The sequence below is a fragment of the Solanum tuberosum genome, unplaced genomic scaffold (assembly GCF_000226075.1).
Source record: "Solanum tuberosum cultivar DM 1-3 516 R44 unplaced genomic scaffold, SolTub_3.0 scf00341, whole genome shotgun sequence".
Classification (NCBI taxonomy): domain Eukaryota; kingdom Viridiplantae; phylum Streptophyta; class Magnoliopsida; order Solanales; family Solanaceae; genus Solanum; species Solanum tuberosum.
In genome coordinates, this window is record NW_006239268.1 from 285,987 (window position 1) to 313,507 (window position 27,521).

Below are 27,521 nucleotides of genomic sequence, written 5' to 3' on the forward strand. Positions count from 1 at the left end.
ATATATATATTATTTTATTTTTTCTTCCTTTTTTATTTTATATATTTTAGTTTCAATCCCTAATAGTTTTGAACATTTGACATCTTGAGGGTTCTCGAAGTTTGATTGACTTTTTTTCTTGGAACTTCTATTTTATTCAATTAATAAAGACTCAATAATTGAGAAATGTCCTAGCCTCAGTAGAATAAAATTAAAGACTCAATAATTGGGAAACATGTTTTCACTTTAGTGGATAGCTAGAGTAATATAATATTGATAAAAATTAATACATATTTCGTAAAATTAATTAAAGTGAGCGAGGAGTGTTGGGGTGGAAATAGGGTAATGTCACGACCCAGACCGTCGTGATTGGCACCCACACTAACCCTCCGGTGGGAGAACCACTACTACAACCCAAGTTAAGCCACTTACAAAAAACTAAGGCATTTAAAGGTACGAAAGCATGTTTAAATGCTAAGGAACAGAAATAGGGAGTTCCCATAAACTCCAAACAAAAGTCTAACAACCAAAACAATGCGGAATAACACCTAGAACCTGAAAAGTCAATGTATCAAAACATCTAAGGTTCAACCATAAGTCTAAACAAGAAGGGGTACCATACTAAATATAAGAAAGAACTAGTCTAATAAGTCCGAAAATGTGGATATAAACAGAAAGAGAACTCATGGCAGCCCGGAAGAACAGACTCACCCTTGAATTCGAAACAATCACTCATCTTCTAAACGAGGTCTGTCAATATCCGCTTGAAGATGCCATGTACTCAACAAAGAAAGAGCAAGTGCAGTATCAGTACACAACCACAGTATACTGGTAGGATCACGCGGCTATCCCACTAAGTGCAACATACATAAGCCATTACAACATAATAATAACATGCATACACCGAACATATATAATATCAGTATCATTTATGAATAACGATCAAGTTCATAATTCTTAATTACACAGTTATGTCGAGTCAATGGTCCTCTTATGGAACTCAAACCCAAACTGTTAGTGTACCGGTTCGTGGTACCCAATTCAATGTTTATGCCCGAACGTGGCAACCGATCCCATATTTATGCTGGAACTTGGCAACCGATCCAAGTTAGTGTGTCGGAATGCAACACCTGATCCATTCAACAAGCCACAATCACAAGTATATTCTCAAATCATACAAATCAAGTCATGATTCATGGCATTCATCATTCATCTATTTGATCATTTACAATTAGTGTGATCAATAATGCAACATTCGCATACATACATGTATTATAATGAAGCAAGAACAAACATACATCACACAACATGAAATCACAACCATCACCTACCTCAAACAAAGCTTGAATCCCCTAAGAAACTTGATTCTTCCCTTTCCGGACTCGTTCCGCTTGTTCTTGGTCTACAAATAATCATAATAACACGAGAATCAATAAACGATATCTAATTACCCAGATTAAGTCTGATACTATCAACCCTAGATCAAACCCATGATCCCTATACCCAAACTAGGGGTTTTTCCACCATCCAAATAGTTCCAAAACCCTTCCTCAATAATAATCACCCAAGAAACTAAGTTCTATGGATCAAAAAACGGATTCGGGGAGTGAAAACCTTACATTTAGCCTTAAGAATGGTAGAAAACTGTCAAGAAAACACTTGGGGTCGTCTCTTAGCTCTCAAAGTCGAAAAGTGCAGAATAAAATGATTTTGGGTTTTATTTTTCGACTTAAGTCGCGTCTGTCCCGCCACAACGATACTCACCCCGCTACAGCGGCCCCGCCCTAGCGGCACAAAATCCCGCCATAGCGGCTTGCACAGAACAGAGAGCTAAATAAAGAATTTCCAAACTCCCATTTCACAACACACCTTCATCCCATGACACTCAGAAACTACCCTCTCACGCTAACGTCGATTTCAGGAGTTCTACTCACCCAAATTCAATTCCATAAAGTCGTACGGGTTCCTTAACGTCTTAACTATCTATTCATATGATCGAATTCATAATTAGATCTCCCAATTGTTACCAAATTTCTCTAAACCTCACTGACTCCGATTTCGTCCAAATCTAGACTGGTTGAGAAATTCCAAGTTACTACGAAAAAAATTTCCGACCCAAAATTTTTTCCCAATGAATTTTCTATAACAACGGAAGCCGATCGTTACAAGTAATTCATTTTTTTGGGTATGTTATTTATTCTATTTTCTTTATTATTTTAAAATTTTAAAATAATAATTATTTAAAAATAATTTTTTTGATGTTAAAACGATAGTTAAAATGAAACGAATGAAGTAATTAACTGAAGTGAGGCTTGAAGCAAAGATTTCATCATCATTACAAACTTAAAATGTAAAACAAATAAGATTGAAGAAAACTACTATACTATATATGTGAAAAAGAAAGATATGACTCATTATTAGAACCCTTTAAAGCAAATATTTTTCTTTTGGTAAATCATTTTTTTCATTAGAAGCAAAGTTATCCAACACTATTTTTTATTTAAAGATTCATTAATGCCCTTTTGTTCTGAGCCATTTGAGTATTAAATCCAAAAAATAGATCTACAATAAAATTAACCTCATTATTCATCACAGCCTTTCTCAAACCCCAAATTGATAGAGTTTAACTACTCCCTCTGTCCCAATTTATATGACTTACTTTCCTTTTTAGTCAGTCCCAAAAAGAATGACACATTTCTATTTTAAGTAACAATTTGCCTATAAAATGTCTTTTTTACCCTTAATGAAATGATTTACAACCACACAAATTTCTATCATTCATTTTGGACCACAAGTTTTAAAAGTCTTTCCATTTTTCTTAAAGTTTGTGCCAAATCAAAGTACATCATATAAAATGGGACGGAGGGAGTACTAATTTTGATCAAGAGTATTGCAAAACCTTGTAAATTTCTAGATTCATAATTTTGACAATATGAAATTGTCAGTGGGTTGAGTGTAAGACATGAATATTCTTTAATTTTGTTTTATTTGCGGGGAGCTTAGGAATTTATTTTTCTAAAAGATTTTCCTTAAAAAAAATTACTCTGACCAACCAAACATGAAAAAAGTTACACCGAACACACCCAACACATGCATAATCTATTAATCTGTTTTGAGTAGCCATCGATCTTGATTTAAATATTTTTCACATTATTTCGTTACTTTACCAATTTTAGCAGGTAAGTTGTTGTGTTTTGATTTAGATAATCAATTTCACTTTTTTTGGACGATTTAAGTTGTTTCGAGTGACATTATGACAACAACAATAACATATTAAGTGAGATCCCACAAGTTAGGTTTGGGGAGGGTAGAATATACATAGACCTTACTACTACCTCATGAATGTTTTTGAATACTATTTATACGTATATATAACTTAAACTCTGGATCTGTTCTTTTTTTTTTCTTTTTAATTTATATATATGGCCAAAGGGCCTTCTCCATTGATCCCTCTTCTCCTTGTACTCACTTTAGTGTTAGTTCTTTATGGTCATAGTTTTATAATAAATACTTTTTCATTAATAGAAGATTTAAATTTCACATTTTTCATTTTAATTACTCTTTTAGTTAACTTTTTAGTTTACGATACAACTCAATCAATCATGCTACCTCTCTCTTTCATACTCCTATCTTATACATTTTCAAAAATCCTTATTGTCCCTCTTGTATTGGTCATTATAACATATTTAACCAGTTTATATATACCCTTTTTTCAAGAGAATCGTTATCAGCAAAGTCATATTTATGGATATGAAGATGAGTTCGGAGGATGGGGATGGTTGCTTCTTGTTTTGATCATTTTAGTTTGTCAAGTTATGTCTTTCAAGACAGAAGAAAATGCTTGGGGGCTTGTAGTGGTAGTTGTGATTTTCTTCTTATACAATTGTTTTAGTGACTAAAAATTAAATTCACTAGATTTAATACCATATAAAGAATTTTTACATGATTTACTTATTTTAATTTATCGTAATAGATAGTCTATTGTATTGTATAGGCTATTAATACATTTTATATATGTATGGATACTTGTAGTTATGACCATGTAAAACTTCACTATGATATCACATTTAATCGAAGGGATTAAGTGAGTTATCTTGTTATAAAATTTGAAATTAAATCTATCATGCATTTAATTAAAGATATTAGTTAGAGTAAGTTGAAGGTGAAAGTACTTAGAGAAGTAAATAGATGTTGATATGTAGGAACAAAAATTAATGAAATATTGAGTTAGCATTGGTCCAAATAAGGATCGATGAGTTAGCTTCACGCAAAAAGAAATTCAATACTCTCACTGTTCCTAATTACTTGTCCATTTTGACAAATTAAGAAAGGACAAAATAATTTTACCTATTATACCCCCAATTAATTACTTTGAAAAAGATAGAATTTCTTGAAAATCTTAAATTTTTTAATCCATCCACTTCATAATTAATAGGGGTAAAAAATGGTAAACTCACTATGTCAATAATTGCTTTCTTAATAGGTGTGTCAATTCAAAAGTGAACAAGTAATTAGGGATAAAGGGAGTATTATCCTGTCATTTAAAAGATAATTATAAAAAAAAAAGATATATAATAATTATAAATTTAATAAAATAAAAGATATTTTTCTCCTTTTGTAGACCTATTAAGAAGTTTCAAATACAATTTCCCAAATCCTTTTGATTAATGCAAAAAATAACTATTTTGTAGAATCACATAACAGAAATGTATTTAAGTCTTATTTTCAAGCTTTCAATGTTTTCTATTAATAATTTTTCAAATTACATTTATTTTTTTCCCTCCGTGTAATTCCTTATTTAACCACTAGAAAACTACCACCTCGATCAAAAAGTTGCTATTACTCCAATATTTATAGCTTTTTTTTTAATTATTATTATTATTATTATTATTATTAAAAATTATGCGGTTAAGCAAATTTATACTACTTAATTACTCATCATAGCTATAGTTTGCTATAATTACCACTCACGACTAACATTATACATTAATTACGCGGGTTGACTTCGAGTTTGTATAATTTGCCACGTTTGTATATGTATAATTCGCCATAATATACAAATACATATGTATAATATACAATTATCTAACCTATATACATATACAATTCACCTTTCTCCCACTCTTTGCCCCCTCTCTCGCCTCTCTCCTCTCTCTCCCAGTCTCGCTCGCCTCTCTTTTCCATATAACATGCATGTAGCTACGAATTGTAATTATCAAACTTTAGCTATGGAGAGTAATTAGGCTATTTTTGAGTTGGCTATATGTGAAAGTTCCCCTTATTATTATTATTATTATTACTATTATTATTATTATTATATACAAAGGAAAATAAGACATGAAACCTCAGGTGGACATCTAACTCCTATATTTTTCATGAAAGTTCCAATCACTTTTTAAAAATTTAATTCAGTTTCTCAAGTTTTTATAGAAATATTTTTAAAAATTTAAATTAAATTATTTATAATTTTAAATTAGTAAATGATTTTTTCATAACATGATCTAAGATAATTAATTACAAACACATGACTAACCTCTTCTTAGTTTAAATATATCTTTTTGCTATTATAAATAAATATTACTACCATATATTTGTTAGGAAGTTGAAGGATAGGTGGCTCATAAAAATACTACAAGGTAAATAACAAGTATGAAAAAAAGCGATACCAATTTTTTGTATATGTCTAAATAAAATACTATTATATTTCTATAAAATAGAAGATATAGTCTCAATATGTGTCCTATTTGTCATTAAATTTAAAGATAAGGACAATTTAGTCATTGATGTTATGCATTTTAGGATATATACTTGACTTATATTTTGTTTTTGAATAGACACTCTCTTTGATCTCTATCACTAATCGCATCTTCTCTGCTCTATTAAACAAAAGAAAAGTAAAGCAGTAAATCATTTTCCTTTCTCCAATCAGAGGCAGAAGTTAGCTGATCAAGAATTTAAAAATCCGAATTTAATCTCAGTTTTATACCATGACAAAGTATAAAGCCTAAACTATTGTTTAATCTCAATTTTTACCTTTAAATATATTGTTTAGGGCTTTATACTACAACTTTTTGTTAAAGATTATATTTTTATGTGATTAAATCAATTATATTTGAGTTTGATTTTGTCCGAAAAGTTAGATGAGGTTAAAGTTATTTGTTGATTTACATGTGGCGTAGATGTTAAGTGTAAGTTTATTTTGTTGATCGCAAATTTCTTGAAATTAGGAATTATGGATTTTGCAAACAATGTTTACTGTGTGTGGTTGATCCTAATATGGAACATGATTCTAAAAATATTTCTATTGATGATTTTGATAACCACACTTTTTTGTTGAAACTTTACTAAAGCTTATTTTACGAATAGGTAGCCTAAGTTATTGAATATATGTTTCTTTTTTCATGAAATAAATATGTGCAACTCTTTTTCCAAAAATACCTTGGGACTAAATTAAAACAATGTCATCCAATTGTTTAAAATATATATCAAACTATATAATTACGAAAGGCATACATATATAATTTCGTAAGGCATATATATATATTCCTCAAAATCTGATTTATTGATAGTATTATGATAGAAGAAGAGATTAGTTGAAGTATTAGATTATAGATCTTTTGATATTACACTCGACATAAAACTCCAAGCAAAATCATTGGACGCAGGTTTAGAAGAAGATATCATCTAAAAAAATAAAATAATGAATGAGATTATACATTATTGATAAAATGAACATATTTCTAGTAGATAAACCAAAAAAAAAGAAAAGATATCAATAATTTGACGAAAGAAGTTATTCCCAATCATTGATCCTCTCTTATTATAATAATGTCATTATTTTATTAATGTTTCAATAACTACACTGAATAATATTTATTAATAATGCTAGACAAAAACTTTACTAAGTTTTATTTTAGAGTATAATATTAGTACCAAATTGTTGTCTCAGTGATACCCAAGTGGAGCTGGACAGTTCTTCAGTTCTTGTCCATGGTAATAAATATCCTGCCATCAAATCCCACAAGAATTCACTTAATTCATCCCTAAACAATATTTAATTTATGCAAGAATTATACTAATATTAGAATTTTCTATGATGCAAATATTGTATGTCTTATTTTTTAGGTAACTAGGTCCACTTATTGTGGATAGTTATTTATTGAAGGTTATAAAAAATCAATTCATTTTCTAGTAATTCTATCTAAGTTTAAACGGGTTGAATTGTGGACTCTATATTGACTTGATCCAACGAGTTGAGCCTCAAATAACTCATTAAAATATAGATGGTAAAAACGGGTTGAAGTAGTGTAACTATAAATAGGTCAATTGCAATTGAAACCCAAACATATGAAATCGAAAAATATGTAAATACAAAAAAAATGTTGAGCTTTACATCCCTTTTTCGAAAAGAAAAGCAAAAAAGGAGAGGGGCTGAATCATGTAGAGCAATTACGTTATGACTTGTTACTAATTGATTCAATTTATTTTTATCTTAGTAAAAAATTTATGTGTTGAATTATTGACCTATTTATTGATTTGACTTGTTTTTAAACGTTCAAGTTTGAATCAAGTCATCCTCGTAATACATCTACCTATCTTTTCAAGAATCAGATAGTACTCAAAGACTGAAATTTTTTACCATGCTTAGTCCTTACCGATGCAAAGTGGTTGACATCGCGATGATGAGCCTCATCCGCCCTAACCACCATGACAACATCTTTAAGAGTTGCTTCTTGCGTCAAACGCCAATAATCAATAGCAATAGCCGGGGCAGCTACATTTTCAATATTTCCCTCATCTAATTCTTTAAGAAATTGAGTGTAGGAATGAATAGCTTCTTCTTCTAAGTAACCAACAATTCGATGTGCCAATTTTGGTGACAAAATATAAGTCATAAAATAAACATTGAAGAATATGCCTTGTATTATTAAGACAAGTGCACGTTCATACCATTTTGGTTTTGATACTTCCATGAATGTCATTAAGTGCATTCTTTCATTTTCTGCTTCTTCTAATAGTGCTTTGATCCAACCACCACTGTGCTCGAATCTCCTTAAAGATTTACAGTGTAACAACATTCCTCCTACCATGCCGGGGACTGCCGCCACGGTTTCCAACATCATTGCACGACAACCATACCTCCTCTGTAGCACATTATAATTATAAATTGACTGAAATTTGTTTATATAAGATTAAGTATTCAAAAAAAATAATATGGTATAATTTTTTATAAAATAACCATTCAAACCCGTACTATTGACTTTGAGTGTCAATAGGGTCGGGCCGACCCAACCCATTGAAGTGCAGCTCTACTAATAAGTTGGGGGTTGGGCTAGATAAAAGTTTAGTGGACCGGGATAGGGACGAAAAACTAGTGTCCGACCCGGCCCAAAACCCATTAAGAGATTAACAAGGTTATTTGGTTGTTTTTTTTTGTTTTTTCTTTTCCTTACTAAATTACTAAAATTAACATCGACATAAGTTACTTGAAACTATTTAATATTGAAATATATTGATAAATGTTCATTAAATTTATAAATCGAAAGATTAAAATCCATACTAATTTTTATTTTTTTGGGGGGCCGGGGGGAGGGGGATGTAAATTATAACTTGTAAGTGATAAATGATCGGCGATCCACATAGATCTTCAAAAATACGCAAAATCACATAAATTAAACAAACTAGCATAAAGTTATGATTGTTTAAAATTTGTCAATGACAACCTCTTACACTGGATATATTGTTATTATTATCGAATTTTCATGTAAATATGAATGAATATCCTAAAAAAGTACGTAACAACCCCGTATCTACTTAGGATCGTTCACTCTTATTAGATAGTAAAATAAAAAAATAAGGGAAAATGCATAAGTATCCCTCCCTCCAACCTATGCCCGAAATCCCAGAGACACACTTATACTATACTAAGGTTCTATTACCCTCCCGAACTTATTTTATATGTAATTTTCTACCCCTTTTCGGCCTATGTGGCACTATCCTTGAAAAAATTGTCAACACGCGCTGGGCCCAGAAGATAGTGTCACGTAGGCCGAAAAGGGATAGAAAATTATTTATAAAATAAGTTCGGAGGTAATAAGACCTTAGTATAGTATAAGTGTGTCTCGAAGATTTCGGGCATAGGTTGGGATACTTATGCATTTTCCCTTTTAAATACAACAAAATTTACCTGAAAAAATAAGTCCGTGGGTACCCTAAGGGCCTTGACAGTCCAATAAGCCACTTTATCCAACAATGTAATAGGCTCATGGTGTTTTTTCATATCAATCGATAAATCTGCCTTGTATGTCTCCCATGGCTATATTCAAAATCCATCAAAAAAAAAAAAAATTAAAAAATCTATGTATTAAATGTGTCAAATTTTTACATAATTAAATAACATTAAAATCAAATATACATAGGTCAAATGTTCACATATGACATATGTACAAGGACTTAAGCGTATAGTACTTATAATTCTAAGAAATTTAATCTGATAAAAATAAAACTTACGTACCATAAAGCAATTCCACTTCCATGGTGTACCATCTTCTTTTGTAACCTTAGGGGGTTGAATACCCCAATAGCTAACAATACCTTTATTATTATTATTTCCACCACTACTAAGAGCGGTGACGTTGACTTCAGCGCCACCGCTCTGATCAACTTTTCTTTGACTATTTTGTTCTTCATTTTTCTTCTTGTCGCTCAAACTCATTATACTAGTGTTATGCGAATTCATAGTTGAAAAGTACCTAACATATGTCACCATCGTCTTTTCGAAAGCATTGATAGAATTTCCATGCAAGAAATTGAACGATGCACCGGAAACAACTCCGTTTCCGGCTTCATTTCCGGCCACCGGACGTATAATTGAATAGTAACGTGGACCAATGTGAGACATCATAGATCGCGCCAACCTTGATGCGCCACGTGTAATCATCTTTGTTATTTGAACTAATTTAAATTAAAGTGAAATTAATTGAAGAATTGCAAGAAGTTTGGATAGTAACTTGGAGGAAAAGGCAAAGTTTAAGACACTTGTTTATAAACAAAAAGGGTTTAAGACACTTGTTTATATAGGGTTTGTAATTACTTTTTGTGTTTCAATCTATTTGTCCTAATTTTTTTTATAGTCCGTTACCAAAAAAAAATACATACTATCTTTAGTAGGTAATTATTTAATTTCAATGTTCCACATGACATGTTTAAGATCACAAGATTAAATGATCAATTTTTCATATAATATGTTTGCAACCATAAAATTAAAAGATATGTTAATAGATTTAATAGTATATTTTTAATTTAAGATCACAAGAGTTAAAAATATTTTAAACTTGTGAAACTTTATCTCATATTAAAACAGAACAAACAAATTGAAATAGGAAAAATAACATTATTTTATTAAAAAAATATTATAAGGTGCAGTTAAGCTTCAAATTAAGGCGGTGGAAAACGATGTCTCATTTACTTGTGATTTCTAGACATAACTAGAGAAATCTTAATTGACTAAACTTTTCGTTAGAGTTTGATTATTTTGAATTCGTGTGGTATAAAAGTTTTATTTGAGAAAAAATGTTTTCTACAAAGAATTCTTTCATATTTAAAACTCGAATTCAAAATCTTTGACTAGAGCAGTCGCGGATGGAAAAGGACTTATGTACTTAATAAGTGTGGCAATAATTTAGCCACGAAGTAATTGTAGAGTCCACCACTAGAAACTTCCCCTCGATAGTTCTACTTTCTAGAATAACGAAAAATTAATATGGACATGAAATCATTTGTAGCTTTAAGTGAGTTTTTTTTATTTTTTTATTATATGTATTTGACTAATAAGTAAAAACATAAAATTTTGAAAATATTTATATATAATTTAGATGAAGATTATAAAAAGTGAAAATGGAGTAGGTTTGGAGTGGTGAGAATGGACTATATATGGAGATAACGTAAAAATGAGTTGTGTTGACGGGTGGAGAGGATATAGTTAATGTAGAATGTCACTTGTGAAATTTGTTTTCTAATTTCACTAGAAAGTGATCATTTTTAAGAAACACATTTTTCAAACGAACATAGTTTCAAATGAATATAGTTAATGTAGAATGTCACTTGTGAAATCTGTTTATTTCTTGTGTTTCCATTAATTCTTTAATTTTTTGAATTATATTCTTTAGTCAATCAAGGGTCAATCAGAAATAACTTATTTATCTATGTGATAACGATAAAATCTACATACATTTTATCCTCGTCAAACCAATTAGATAAGCAACTCATCTAAAATGGATTGAATCGAGTAAATAATTATAAATTTTACCCATTTTACTATCTCTATCCGAAACTATAGTTTCTCAACAATTACATTGGGCCAACTTTAAAAATAGAGGCAAAATCTAAAAATGGTAAGCTAAAAAGTGTGACATTTACAAAAGGTACAATACATAAATATGACATTTAACTTAGCTTTAAATTATAACTTTGACCTTTAACTTTGATAGTGCACAAAGAGACACTTTAACTATCCAAAATTTAACCAAAAAAATACTCAAATATTTCAGACAAAACGCGTGATATACAAATGCTTTGACGTGGATAAGTGAACCACTCAGTTGCTGCCAACTAACTAAAATAAATACACCTAGATTTTAAAAATAATTAAAATAAATTATAATATAGAATAAGGTTAAAGTGAAAACAGATTCAATTTTGGGGAAAAAATTTACTAGGCTCTTCTCTTCTTTCTTCTAAAAAAAACCCTAATCTAAATTTCTAAAATCCATGCCCCTTGTATCCAAATCAAAGAAAATTTTGTTCAAGATATGTGCAGAAATTTTATATACTTGAACGATTACCTATTCTTCTTCCTTAATTTAGTCAAGGTATCAAGGTTCAACACTTTACAAATAAGAATTTCATACTGTTAGTCAGATGTTCAAGCCAATATGGGAATCACTAGAGGAAACTAACGTTTTTGTTGCAAAATTATTTCAGTACAATCCATAGATATAGGAAGACATGAAAATCAATTAACTTATTCTTCTTTGTTTTAGTTTGAAGTGTCTTTGTGCTTTTAAGTTGTCAAATACTTGGTGAGAAAAAATGATACTTTGTGTATTATGATTGTCATTATGAATTTTCGGAGGCTAATAGATAAACATGGAGTGCTAAAAATTGTTAAGTAAAATGGTGCACTTGAACTGTTTGATAAAATGTCTAAATGAACTTTTCCAAGATCTTTGTCAAGTTTGAGTAGCAATCTGATAGCTAATCAAAATGTAAGGAGTCCTTTAAGTGTGGATCGGAGTGGTTGATTGAGAGTCTTCGGACTTAGAGTGCATTCGATTTTTACAAGTGTATACTCACCTCATCTTGCTTACAATAGATATAGGGAAAAATAAAAAAACTTCATAATAACTTTTTTTTCTACAATAACAAAAAATAATTAAATGTCACTTGCAATTTGTGCATTTTGCAATGAACAATAAATAATGCAAAAAAAAAGAGAGGGGAAAATGTTGAAAAAATTAGAAAGAGAATAAAGTGAAATTTAATTAAGGATTGATTAAGGATTTAATAGTCTTTTCAATATTTTTTTTACTGTTTGGGCCCTTGAATTTACCTTTGACGCGCCTAATTTGGGTGTATTTCACGCATTTTGCCAGGTAGGATTCGAGTGTTTTTTTGTTTAAGTTTTGGATAGTTAAAGTGCCTACTTGTGCAGTGACAAAGTTAAAGGTCAAAGTTATAATTTGAAGCCAAGTTTAGGGTCCAATTTATGTATTATGCCTTTGCAAAAATCAGCCTTAAATACGAATTAATTAGGGAAAAGGTAGAAGTACCTCCCTAGACTATGACCCAAATTCCAGAAACACACCTCAACTAAACTAAGATTCTATTACCCCTGAACTAATTTTTTTTGTAATTTTGTACAATTTTTTTGCTTACGTGGCATCCAAATATCTTCTACGCGCATCAACTGCGTGGAGTCACGGAGTGTGCCACATAAGCTAAAAGGTGTACAATATTATATATAAAATGAGTTCAGGAGGGTAATAGGAACTAATTTTTTTTGTAATTTTGTACAATTTTTTTGCTTACGTGGCATCCAAATATCTTCTACGCGCATCAACTGCGTGGAGTCACGGAGTGTGCCACATAAGCTAAAAGGTGTACAATATTATATATAAAATGAGTTCAGGGGGTAAAATAGGACCTTAGTTTAGTTAAGGTGTGTCTATGAGATTTTGATCATAATTTAGGGGGTACTTGTGTCTTCTCCCTAATTAAGGCCCAATTCTGTTTGGGTTAAATTATATAGTTGGGCTTCACTATTGATTAGTAGGCTAGCCATTCATGATAAGCTTAACATATTGGTCAATCGGTCAAAATAATTATAATTACGAGTTGAAATATATAAAAATTATATATTAAGTATGTACTATATTTATATTATAAATTAATTATATGTATATAATATATATTTTATATATTATTTTGATGTACGACTATACGATATAAAGCCTCTCATACACAATAACTTGCACTAGATTAAGAGTTTTGTACAAGCCTTTCAATTACCGCATTATAGTTACAATCGCTAGTCAAATATATAAAAAATATACATTCAATGTATATTTATACACAATAAAAAATTAAATCTAATCATAAAATTTAATTACTTTTGACTTGGCTAATTGGTTGAGCTTTAATTTGTTCTTCATACAATTTAGTCATCAAATGTAAGTTTAGTAGTTTAAGCACAAAAATCATATGATCATCAAATTAAAATATTTAAGCATGTAGATTTGAATTTGCGCATAAACTTTATCACTTAATCATGGTTAACTAATGCATGTTTCATTTTATTAAATTACATAATGACGATAAAATTAATTATTCAAAATATCGGAGTATTTATCCATTGAAGTTGTAGCTTTCACCTAATAACAACAAAAGGAGGAAAAAATAAGTGCTAAAACCTAGAAGAAGTAATAATAATAATAATAATGCATGATCCACAATGGAGGCTTTTTTTCTTCTCCTTTTTTTCCGTTCGGTGTCCGGTGTCCATGTTTGAGTCCGATTAAATCCGAATTCATGTTGGAAGTCCCACATTAGAGGATAAAGTGCTCCCTAGCAAAGACGATCTCCGTACCCAGGGGACTCGTATCCAAGACCTCTAATTAAGGATGAATGAGTACTTATCACCCCACCGTGATGAAGACTCTTAGTACTCAACAATTGAATTCTTTTTTTACATCAATTAAATCTTCTTTAATTCCTTCATATTCTTCTTATGTTGTCCTCTAACTTTTTGACAAAATTATGAAAGCTTTTTCTAATTGTGTTTTGGCTTTATGGATATATGAAGTACTAAGAATCTTCAAAAAGCTTTAAATAAAGTCACGCGTGGGATGAATGAATTAACACTAAAATAAAAGTTGTTGCCCTACCACCACCAACCCTCCACCCACCCCACCCCCACCCCAAAAAAGGGGGAAAAATATGGAAATTTGAAAAAATGTTAATCATGTTAACCTCCTTTTTTGTTCATTAATTTATTATGAGTGACATTTCTCTAAAATATATAATGTTTATAAATTAATACTAGGTATCTTGGAATAAAATACAATATTTAGGTCTGGTTCAAAGGTCGATTCATGATTTAAAATTTATGAACTCTATAGCTAGCAATTTTAAGTTGACATATAATAATAATAATAATAATAATAGTTGAATTGACAGTTAAATAGATATTCAGTAAATTTTTTAATTATATATATAATTTGGGCAAAATGTTTTTGAATTCACGTGAACACATAGATTACATTGTAAATCCTCTTGGTGGATATACATGTAAATGTAATTAAGTTTGTGTAATTTTTTAAGAAATGTTTATGAAGTATTAATTAGTATATGTTAGGGTGCACTAAACATATATAAATTGATAATACTTAATATCAAACACAAAAATATCCTTAATGGTGTTTCTGATTTATAAAATATATCTATCAGAAGTAATTTTGATTTATATAAACAATATTTTTCTTATCCACGTAATTTTCGAACAAAAGATATTTAACTCACCAGTTATCACCCTTCAAAACAATTTTTGTAAAATAAATTTTTCTTTAAAGCATGTTGCATCGAAGCAGGTTAGAAAAGAAAATATAAAAGTATAAAAGTAACTAATATAGAAAAGAACAATAACAATCATAGATAATATAATAACCGAAGAATATATATATATACCTTGGAAAAAATGTGTTGAATAGCATGCCATTTTTAGTGCATATGCAAAACCAAAAGTTGGTCAATATTATGCAATTTGGTTTGACTAATCACAAAAATATAGAACAAAGTACTCTATGTGCTTGCATTTCATAATTCAAATGGGTCATATCTATTTGTGTTCTTCGACATGTGCACAAATATTTAATTACTAATAATACTTAATATTTCTTATTTTACAGGGAAAAAAACACGTAATATAGGTATGTCTACACTTTTTGTGGTGGGTTTTGAATATTTAACAGATTTTTTAATTAATAATTAAAGGAAGAAAGTAGTAGCCATTCTTTTAACACATGTTTACAAATGTAGAGGTATTATTTTTTAAAATGACTTTGGACAATTCACATCATATAAACTAATTTTTCGAGTTGGATTGAGCATAATGTCTTTTATTTATTTTATCATGATATTCATTTTTATTCTTGATCTACTCAATATTAAGCTTATATTATATTATTCACGCTTTATATATTAATCATGAATAATACGAAAATATCGTATGCTCGTGCTATAAAAAACGTCTAAAAAAAAAAAGACATGTTCTCCCTAAGGAAGAAATTGTTCAAACATAATCCTTTATAATTTGAAAGAAAATAATCCTCCAATATTTTAAATATATATTTTATCGTCAAATCTCTTATGTATAAATAAAAAATATTTTGATCATGTAATTGATATAAAAATAAATAAATTTATAAAAAGACAGGCATCACAATGGACCCTTTTCTTACTTTTCGAGAAGGCAATATTTGGATTGGCTCAAAATTTATCGCAATTCCCACCATCAAAATCATTTTTTTTTTTTGAACATATAATAGATGTCGAATCTCATTACTTAAAATCAAATAGTATGAGATTTGGTTGGTAAGAGTAGGTAGACGGCATTTGCACAAAATCCTCAAAAGGGGGGAAAAGTGGAGAGGTAAAAAGCACACAAATTTGCTAAGTTTGATAATCCTAACAAAAACTAATACTTTGAGAGTTCACAAAACTATATATATATATATATTTGAGTTCACGATGTGAGAAATTTATTTAAGATCACAAGAGAGATTATATTATAAGATATAAAACATAAATCTAATTTTAAATTAAACCAAACATACCTCTAATCATAGGTGAAATAATTGTATAAATTCTGAATTTTTAAATCACGATTTGAAATAAAAAAAACTGAATTGTAGATTTAATATGTGATAAATTAATAAATTCCTTTATGATTTCCAGATAACTTCAAAATAAAGCATCATTCCCACTTATTAATTAATTAATTATTAAATTAAATTAATTTCGAAAAACACCCCACCTAGTACCCACCACCCCCACAATCAGAGAATAAAATAGACAACCATATAGCTTGATCATGATGGGATTGGTTCAAATTTCAGTTCACATATACTCCCTCCGTTTCATATTAATTGAATTTTTGAGGTGTTTCATACCCTTTAAGAAAAGTAAATTAAGACATAAATTGAACATAATTTTCCATTTTTACCCTTATTAATTATTGTTAAATTTATTGAAGTCATCACTCTTAAAACCAAAATGAAGGGTAAAATTGGAAGAACACTTTAAAAGTAGTCTTGAAAACTGAACAATTAAGTTAATTTAAAAAATGAAAAATGTCTCAAAAATTCAATTAATATGAAATGGAGAAAGTAACAAATATTATTTAAATTATTATAAAAATAAAAAGAGAAACATCAAATAAATAAATTATTATTGGATTTGGAATTCCCAAATACATGAATAGATCTGATAATGACTACTGTTCGTTTGACTACTTGCCTCTATTTGGAACAAGAAAGAAAGAATGACACACCTTTCTAATTTTGTTAAATATGATATAAAAATAATAATATCATAATTGTGGTATAAATAATTACGAGATTGCTAACTTCAAAACTAAAAGCTCAACCAAATCTGGATAAAATAGTCATTTTTTATTCTAGAATTAATCTTTTATCCTAGGTAGCTTAACTCACGAATCAAACAATTCTTCAATTAGGGGTATAACTGAAGTGTAGAAAGTGAGTTCGATGAAGGAAAAATTATGCGGATAAGTAAATATATACTAATTAATTAGCTAATATAGCTATAATTTGAATTAATTACGGTTCGCACCTTAATTTTAGTTGTAATTGGGTGTGCCTCTCTCGCCTCGCCTCTCCTCTCACTTATACAAATACAAATTATTCATATACATATAGACAAATGCAATCGCCTCTCTCTACTCTCTGCGCTCTCTCACTCGTCTCTCTCCTCCATGTCTCAATCTCGCTCGCCAGATATACAAATACATATGTACATCAGTTACATATATACAATTATCTGACAAATATACATATACAACTCACCTCTCTACCCTCTCTCGCTCTCCTCTCTCCTCTCTCCCAATCTCACTCGCCTCTCTCCTCCCTCTAACATGTAGCTACGAATCTTAATTAGCAAATTATAGCTATGAAGCTTAATTAAAAATATTTTAGTGGATATTTGTGAAAGTTGCCCTTAATTTTAGGCCAAAGCTTATATTGTCTTAAGAAATTTAGTATGCATAAATTATTAATATAAGAATTAGTAATTCAAAAAGAAAAGCTTCAAATCCTATTTCGCATTTACCTTTAATGATACGTTTTTAGTAATTCAAAAAGACTAAATAACTGAATTAATAAGCTTTAAATACTGTTTCACCTTGTCTTTAATGACATATCTTCAATAACTCAAAATAACTAAAATTTTGAATTCATAAGTTTCAAATCGCTGATTTTTTTTAAATGACAAGCCTTTTAATTAAAAGACTTGAAATCCTAAATTCATACGCCTTAAATCTTGTTTTATCTCTATTTTTAATGACATGTCTTTAATTAATAACTCAAAAGACTAAAATCCTGAATTCATAAACTTCAAATCTTAATTTCACAGCTATCTTTAATAAGCATGTCTATTTAGCCACATTAATTTTATAATGATAAGTGCTAAATGACCAGAAAATTTGGCCAGGATTTGACTAGAAAATTAAAAAAACTATAATGTTTTTTTATTTTAAAATAAAATGATCTTTTTACCATTTTTTAGTTAAAATATATTAAAGTTAAAAGGGTAAAAATATTTAAAAAGATAAAATAACATAAATAAAATATCATTCTAACCAAATTCTCTCGCCAAAAAGATTTTTCCTTTTACTATAATATAGTTAAAAGTGGACAAACCCCATCAATTAAACTCTTTAAACAACACTCACTTTCTTCCTAATCACTCACTCTATATAAGTCTCACTTTCTTATCATCACCCACAACCCTCTCCAATTTTCTTCTTTTAAGTCTTATTATTATTATTATTATTATTATTATTATTATTCCATCAAAACATGAAAATATCTCAAAATTCCTCACCTTTCTCTCTATTTTAATTTTAATTTTAATTTCTTTCACTTCTTAACTAAGATTTTTTTTTTCTTCTCCTATTTTGTGTTTTTTAAAAAAAATAATGACAACAAAATCAGAAACAAAATCCTCCATTGAAGTTCCCAATGCGCAACAACAAGTAGCAGTAGCTGAAAAAAAAACATCTGCTCTTTCTTCCCCTACAACAACACAAAATGATAAATTTGTGCAGAATGGTGATGATCAGGTAATTAATTAATTAATGAATTTATATATACTGATAGCGTAAAAAATATTTTTCACTTTTCACTATCCATATTATTCAACATGTTCCAATAAATAACTTTGTCTTATTTTTTAAGTTACTAATCTTACTGACGGTTACGAATCGTTACCCTAAAAAATGGCTAAATTCCTACTTTTCTTTGTTCATTTTTTTCATGTGATGAGTGAGGTGGAGTCAGGATATCATAAGGGGTTTAGAATTCAATCTTTTTTCGTCAAAATATTATCTTAATCCTTATATATATATAAAACTAAATTTCTCCTTTCGTTTACTTTTATGTGTTTACTATATAAAAGATAAATATTTATTTTTACTTGTTCTAACTTAAAATTAAGACTTTGTATTCCTATAAACTTAGGTAAGATAAGTTGCATTCCTCTTTTATTTTTATATATTTCTATAAATGCTTTGTATCTTTTTTTTTATTCAGTATTCGATACTTACATTAAAATGTTGATTAATTTAAATTCATGTTGATATGTCTACTAACTAAAGGGTATGCTTCGTATGTGTTTGTTATACTTTATATGTGTTTTATTTAATTTTAATTTTTGGGGCTAAATGAAAACGTGTTGATATCATAAAGATAAGAGTTATTCATTTAAGCACATTTAACTGTCACTTTACCTATTTTTATCTCTATTAAAAAATAATAAATACAACACATGATAAAATTAAATTGATTGTTTAATCTTAAATTTTATGCTCTCTACTTTAATGTAAGGATATACTTGAAAATAATTGTTCATTTTATTTTAGTCATGAATTCCAAAGATGATTATCAATTTGGAACAAAGTTTTTAAAGCTATAGTAATAGCTAAAATGAGACGGAGGGAATATAAATTTTACAAAATTTAACCAATATGTAACATATGATTAATGCAGTAACAAAAACAGAATTATTATTAACGGAGTTCAAAAATATAAATATATAAATATATAAATAATCAATAAAACTCAACATCTATATATATACATGTTTAGTGTTCGAATGAATCTATTTATCCCTACCTGACTTCACCCTGAATTAATAAATAATCACGGTATCATATGTGAATAATCAATATGTATACACAAATTACACCTTGTTTAGACACTTATTAAATATTTATTTATTCATATAGAGTTTTAATTTCTAATTTAACTTAACCTTATTATATATGTTACTTTGAGTTATGTGTTTTTGTTGAATGTTATGGGATTTGGTGGGGTTTACATGTTGGTTGGAAAATAAAAAAGAGTATTTTCTGCACGCCACAATGAGTGCACTAATTTTAAATAATAATTATCTTTGAATTTTGATGGGAAAAAAAAGAAAAGAAAACACACATGCAAAGACATATATTATTATAACAAATAATTGACGCATGCTTAACTTAGTTTACTTTATATAATAATCATGACAACAAATATAACTACTCTCCGTATTTTAATAAAAAGAAAATTTGTCCTAAAATAAATACCGCTTTAAATAATTCTTGTTTTAAACTACACTCTTATATTAAATAATTAACTAGTTCTTCTTAAATATATGATCATTAATTAAAATATATCAATAGTTAACTAATTGATGGGCTACTGAAAATAGTGTTCAGTTTTTGAGAAACATCTAATAAATAGAGATAATTTTAATAAATTATACCTTGTGTTGAACATTTTTCTTAATGAACGTTACATGAAGTAAAACAATATTTATTTTGTGATGACGAGAGTATATAAATAGTGTAGTTCTTTTTATCAAGAAAAGAGGGAAGATATTTATAATTCTCATAAACTAGAGGAGAGAGTTTTAATTAGTTCAATAAGTTCTTTGTTTATTGTTGTTTTTTACAAATTACTTTTGAAAAAGATTATTAAAATTGTTTTACTAAATTAAGCTACAAAAGCACTTGAGAATAATTATTACACATGTTTCTTTTCTTAGTTACAATGTAAAAACATAGACAGCTTTAAGGAGATAATGATGAAGTTTCATGGTGTTGAGAACAATAGGGGCCTCTAATGTCTCCTTTTTTTTTAAAAAAAAAAGTTGGAGTGCCAAAATTTTAGTGTCTAAATTGTGGTATAAAATATATTGACATCCTATATAAACAAACATTAAATTTAGCCTCTGACAAATAAATACTTTAACTTTGAGAGTGTACATACTTCTAATCACCTCAACTTGATCTTGATGGTGAACTAAACATTCTAACTCGTCTGTGTTGTATCTTGTAGACACCCATAATACATAAATTTTGAAGGTGTTAAATAATTATTTTGTTAGTTAAAGTGTTTATCTAACAGAGTGAAAATGAATTGAAACGTCTAGTATGCTCACATGCACTCTAAAAGTTGAAATGCTTACTAGCCTACTGAAGTCAAGTATAAATATTTGTTTATGTATTAAGTCAAATTAATGACGGCCTAAGCTCAAAGCGGACACATAAAATATTTTTAATAATTCCATTTTACCTCTACTTTTTCTCTTAATTTCAAAATCTCCAATAATCTTTCCTTTCATCTCTACTTTATCATTTTTTAAAAATAATTAATTAACTTAAAGTCTGTAACTTTACACAAATTTGATAATAAAAAAAATAATATAAATGCCTAATAAATACATTTTCTTAAAAAGACAAAAAAAGTGAAAAAAAAAACAAAAAAATATTGTAGTGGGGGGACTGTGACTTGTGAGTGTACTTAGCAGAACAACAACAGAGTGCTGCAGAACAAAATACCATGAAAATATTCACTACTCATAGAGTTTATCAAAATAAAATCTATGTTTTCTCTCAACTTTCTGCAATTTTTTTAATCTCAGCAAAGAACAGATTCAAGAACTAAAGTTGATGAGTTCAGTTTAGGTAAATTATTAAACTTTTTTTTTAAAAAAAAAAAAAAACTTCCATATGTATAACATAGTTTGAGTGGATTCATGTTTTTTTCTTTTCTAATTGTTTTTTCTTACTTATTGTTCAAGAATCTGATGACCCACTAAGCAATTTTGTTTTTTTTGTTTGTTTTGCTTTTGTTTCTGTATAAAGATTTGATTTTTAGTGAAGAACTATGTCATAAGTTGGTAAAGTTTGCTCCTTTATTTGCTTTAGCTAGATGATTCTTGGGAAGAGGTGATTAGATGGAATCTAACACAACTGTAGTTTATCGAGGATATGACCTTAGATAGGAATAACAATCTTTATTTGCTTTAGCATGATAATCAACATGATATGACACAACTATAGCTAAGCGAGTGCATAACCTTAGATAGGAGGTTACGGATTAGGGTAGCAACCTTTATTTGCTTTAGCACTATAATCAACAGGACATGACACAACTAGTTTATCAAGGATATGACCTAAGATAGGAGCTTATGGAGAACATGGATTAGGGTGGCAACCTTTATTTGCTTTAGCAAGCACATTTGTAGCTTACTAAAAATATGACCTTAGATAAGAGCTTAGGGAGTATACAAATTAGGATAGAAAGTTAGTAAGTACATTGAGTGTTATGTCGCTTATCTTTTCATACTAATAATTGTAGTATTACTGTTGTAGTTTAATGTTATTCAATTTCTGTTACTTTTTATTGTTTCTTGTACCCCGATTATTATTGTCTTCTTTTGTTGTAGTTACTGTTCCTTTTGCGAATGTTTTGTCCTTCTTTCTTTAGTTTTTTTTTGGCCATGACTTCTTTCACTGTCCGAGGATCTATCGAAAACAGTCTCTCTATATTCTAAGGTAGGGCAAGATCAGCGTAAACGCTAGATCTCACTTGTTGAGTATATATGTTGTTGTTGTTTACTTAATTTCAATGAGATGGTAATGTTAAAGATTTGATTCTAAATGCAGAAAGTAAGGGACTTACCTCAAAGAGAAGCTACAATTCCAATGGGAGAGTGTAATAATGCAGAATACATAGAGATTAATGAAGTTGTTTCTTCTTCAAGAGCAAATAATGATGGGAAACTTTCTCTATTGCCTTTAGTTTTTCTCATTTTCTATGAAGTATCAGGTGGACCATTTGGTGTTGAAGACACTGTACAAGCAGCTGGTCCACTTCTTGCACTTGTTGGATTCTTAGTTTTCCCAATTATATGGAGTGTACCTGAGGCTCTTATAACAGCTGAATTAGGCACCATGTTCCCCGAAAATAGCGGATATGTTGTTTGGGTTTCATCTGCATTAGGTCCATACTGGGGCTTTCAACAAGGTTGGGTGAAATGGTTGAGTGGAGTCATCGATAACGCTCTTTACCCGGTCTTGTTTCTTGATTATCTGAAATCAGGAGTTCCTGCATTAGGTGGTGGACTTCCTCGTGTTATCGCGGTCAAAGGCATTACTTTGGTCCTTACATACATGAACTATAGGGGTTTAACTATTGTTGGATGGGTTGCTGTTCTGCTCGGGATATTGTCGATTCTACCTTTTGTTGTTATGGGGTTGATCTCGATTCCAAAACTAAGGCCCACGAGGTGGTTGGTGATGGATGTGCACAGTGTGGATTGGAACTTGTATCTAAACACTCTCTTTTGGAATCTGAATTATTGGGACTCTATAAGTACTCTAGTAGGAGAAGTACATAACCCGAAGAAAACTCTGCCTAAAGCTCTGTTTTATGCTGTGATTCTAGTCGTTTTATCGTACTTTTTCCCTCTATTAGTTGGTACTGGAGCTGTTCCACTCGAGCGTGACCTGTGGACGGATGGCTATTTCTCAGACATTGCGAAAATACTTGGAGGAGTGTGGCTAAGATGGTGGATTCAAGGGGCTGCTGCATTGTCAAATATGGGTACATTTGTAGCTGAAATGAGCAGCGACTCATTTCAGCTACTTGGTATGGCTGAGAGAGGGATGCTACCGGAGTTCTTTGCCAAAAGATCACGTCATGGAACACCTCTAGTCGGGATCCTCCTCTCAGCTTCAGGTGTGCTTTTACTATCATGGATGAGTTTTCAAGAGATTATAGCTGCAGAAAACTTCTTGTATTGCTTTGGAATGATCTTGGAATTCATAGCATTCGTACGATTAAGGATAAAGTTTCCAAATGCATCGCGCCCTTTCAAGATACCTGGTGGAACAATCGGAGCCATTCTACTGTGTATGCCTCCAACCATACTCGTTTGTGTTGTTTTAGCGTTTTCAACCGTTAAAGTCATGATAATAAGCCTTGCTGCTGTTGCAATTGGGTTGGTTATGCAACCTTGTCTTAAACACATTGAGAAGAAGAAATGGTTGAAGTTCTCCATTAGTCCTGACCTTCCTGATATTCATCGCGATAATGGAACATTACTTCATTGATTGTTTAGAAATACACGATGATATGGTTCTCTTAAAAGTTACTCAATGTATGAAAATGTTTACACCCTCAATTATGATCTCTTTTTACTGTATTCGTTATTTGCGTTATGAAAACTGCAGTAAAAGCAACAATCATCATGGATATCGAATTTACAATTTAAGCACAGGAATTAAAACTCTTTAATTCCTTCTCCTTTATGTGGCAATAACTTTATTGCCCACTAAACCAACTAACTCTAGTTGATCTAGACTTTAAAAACCCACTCAAAACAAGACTAACTCTAGTTGACACTACTCTACCCAAGAGAACATCAAAACAATGATGTAAAAAGGCTTGACCAAAACTTAGATGATTCGACTAACTAACTCTAGTTAATACGACTCAAACTAAATACTTAGACAAACAACCGATCTACTATCTTTTATAACTTAGGAGTAGATTTACAATTTAAGCACATAAGACACAGCTCAAAATACAATAAAGACACTTCAGCACTCTATCAGGTCCCTTTGTTGAGCATGAGCAGTGTTCTTCCTTGAAGATGACCTTTTCTTGTTGAGCTTATGAATTGTTAGAAATTCACAGCTTTGTTTGCCAAATCTTGAGTTTGTGTTTTGGAGAAGAGACTATATCAAATGGATACAAACCCCTAGGGATGACACCATTGGCTGAGAGCCTGCTATTCTGAAAAGCTATGCACCCACCATGTCAGATGTGACAACTTTTAGACAACTGTCTTTTGACCTTTTCACGCACACCGTCTTTCCGAGACCAGGCCCCTTGCAGTGTTTTCTTTGTGAGTCTTGAATAGACTTGCTAGCTCTCTCTCCTTTTTGAATGAATAATGTTGTTTGTTTATTGTTGTATATATCAATCACTAACAAGAGTTTTGACCACTAAAACAAACAACCTCGTCCTCCCTTCTCATTGGTGAAGTACGCTGCACTTTCTGCTTTACAGTTGTACACCACTTTGAATCTGGACGAGAGCACTCTGCCAGGGACCGAGTCCCTGCATTTGTGAGTATCATCAAAACACCTAGAATATAACACTTCTACATCATTTCACCTACTCGATGAAAATATAATTACATACAGTGAAAAAAAATTATGAAAACTGTAGTACAAGCAACATTCATCATGGATATCGATATTCACTTCAAATTATAAGTTCGTGCTATAAATTTGTAAAAAATGACGTGCAAAGCCCGTGTTTAGAGACTAGTCTTTATATGAGAAATATCATCTTCTACATATGTTTCTCTTTGGCGATAGTGATATATAATGTACACTTTTCTGCTCGCAGATCACAATAACATCTTGTTCAGTCATCCTTCCGATCAACTCCAACAAAAAATTCGACATGCATTTGATTATTTAGTCCACCTTCCATTCTTGAAACCCCAACTTCCTAAATAAAAAATGTATACATGCAAAAGAAAAGATAAATAAGGAATAAATGATTATGCAGGTGATGTAGTAAAACGGGAATCAAAAGTTAAGAAGGAAAAGAAGTTCTAGAAAAGAGAAGTATTCTGAGGTGTAAAGCATTGTCCCCTCTTGATGATCTTTGCATGAGACTGAAAAAAGAAATTACATGCGTAGCTTCCGTTTTAATTGCTACTACAAGCCAGATGTTTGATTGCCTTTGACAAGTATATCAGTGAACTTTCAAAAATTCACATGCATATAGGCACCTAAGAGAAACCAAATTTCTCCCTTTTCTGTCAAATACAACCTATAAAACATACTGAACACAACTAAATTCTCTTGCAAATCGGTCTCATTTCCCCAAAATATCACACTGCTATACATGGAAGAAGAAACCAGGGAAGGTTGAATGCAAGACAAAGGTGGACCTAAAAATGCTAGTTGCACTTAGCAAGGTGTTTGGCAACGTACGTGGGGCAAATAAGTGGCTAAAATCCATGATGATCAATCTTCGATAAGTTGGCATTCAAATCTTTCCACACTCCACCAAATCCTACATTTTCACCATTGTTGTCCTTTTCAACCTTTCTGTTGATATCCGGTAATGGAAATGAAGCTTTCCCTGCAGAGAAACAGTTGCTTTCGAAATCATTGTCACCATATTCAGTCTCTCTGGAACTCCAGTGTATGTCAAGCTGCTTAAGTCAATTGAATTCTAGGTTGGGTTTTTGGTGTGCACATGATCAGAAAAATTGAGTTGAGCCTTATTACCATAAAGTTTATATGGAAACAACATCGTAAGAAGTCTCAAAAGTACCGAGCCAAAGGTGAGGGCCACGGTTTCAGCCATCCATTTACCCTACGTACGTTAGAGAACATCCTTGTAGCTGTAACTAGCATTTCCAGGGCCACCTTTTCTTCACATGCAACCTTTCTTGAAAGTTGCTTGGTTGATTTTCTTCTTCCATGTATAGAGGTGTAACATTTTGGGAAAAGAGATGGATTTGCAAGAGAATTGAGTTGAGTTGTTCAACATGTTTTAAGGTTGTATTTGTAGTTAAAAAGGCAGAAAATAAAGGAATTTGATTTCTGCTATGTGTATATATATATATATGTGAACTTGTGAAATTCCCTAATACTTCTCAAAAGCAATCAAACATCTTCTTTATATAGTATTTAACATGCAAGTTTTTTTTTGGTCCCATGCAAAGGTCGCCAAGAGTGGACAATGGTTTGCACTTTTGAATAACAATGCAATGCCAAACTTAAAGACATGTGATATCTTTAAAAGAACAACAAAAGAGAACAACTTATCAATTCTATAAACAGCACTAAAATGCAAAATGAACATAGGCTCACCTTCTCACTCTAATATCAATAAAAGGAGAGGATTTTCGAAAACATACCAGTAAAATTCTACAAGTGGGGTTTGGAGAGGATGTAGTATACACAGGCTTTACCACCTCGTAGAGTTAGAGAGGTTGTTTCCCAAAGACCCTTGACTCAAAATTCAGCAAATCTAGATATACAAAAAAAGAAAATAGTGAAGTAAACATAACGACTAATAAGAGAAGCAGTGCAAAGACTACAAGAACGAAATAAGAACCGAAACGCAATAAACAGATGATGATAGATATCAATAGCAAGAACAACAAGAATACAAAGCACATGGGTGAAATTACTGACCACAAAAGAGCAGCCGGATTCACACAACTGTGTATCCAAGAATTCTGCTAACAGTAACTTGGCGCTCAAGCATGGCATTTACCTGTTATACAGAATTACAGATGAATAGGAGAATTAGCACCAACATTCTGTCTCAAATCCAAATTTAAAGGAAAATCAATAATCATTCCATATTTACCACACAAAAAAA

General features: G+C 30.4%; 2 protein-coding genes and 1 long non-coding RNA gene across 4 annotated transcripts; 1 reads left to right on the forward strand and 2 right to left on the reverse strand.

Annotated features, from left to right (window-relative positions):
- Nucleotides 1–6,783: 6,783 nt before the first annotated feature.
- Nucleotides 6,784–10,005, reverse strand: LOC102602662 (ubiquinol oxidase 2, mitochondrial-like). Its single transcript, XM_006361172.2, has 4 exons — nucleotides 9,494–10,005; nucleotides 9,167–9,295; nucleotides 7,635–8,123; nucleotides 6,784–6,984 (listed from the first exon to the last, which is right to left on the reverse strand). The coding sequence occupies exons 1-4, from the start codon at nucleotides 9,917–9,919 to the stop codon at nucleotides 6,925–6,927; spliced, it is 1,104 nt and encodes a 367-aa protein (XP_006361234.1). The 5' UTR covers nucleotides 9,920–10,005; the 3' UTR covers nucleotides 6,784–6,924.
- An 8,718-nt stretch (nucleotides 10,006–18,723) lies between these two features.
- On the forward strand, nucleotides 18,724–24,308 carry LOC102602998 (probable polyamine transporter At1g31830). Of its 2 annotated transcripts, none has more exons than XM_006361174.2 (2): nucleotides 18,724–18,895; nucleotides 22,766–24,308. In XM_006361174.2, exons 1-2 carry the CDS (start codon nucleotides 18,752–18,754, stop codon nucleotides 24,212–24,214), a joined length of 1,593 nt encoding a protein of 530 aa, XP_006361236.2. In that variant the 5' UTR covers nucleotides 18,724–18,751; the 3' UTR covers nucleotides 24,215–24,308. The 2 variants fall into 2 exon arrangements, with proteins under 2 accessions (XP_006361236.2, XP_006361235.1); XM_006361173.2 differs by lacking the exon at nucleotides 18,724–18,895 and adding an exon at nucleotides 21,612–21,781.
- A 946-nt stretch (nucleotides 24,309–25,254) lies between these two features.
- Nucleotides 25,255–27,521, reverse strand: LOC107063376 (uncharacterized). The gene is made up of 3 exons (XR_001475262.1): nucleotides 27,332–27,521; nucleotides 27,052–27,164; nucleotides 25,255–25,625 (listed from the first exon to the last, which is right to left on the reverse strand). It is a non-coding gene; the product is annotated as an uncharacterized lncRNA (long non-coding RNA).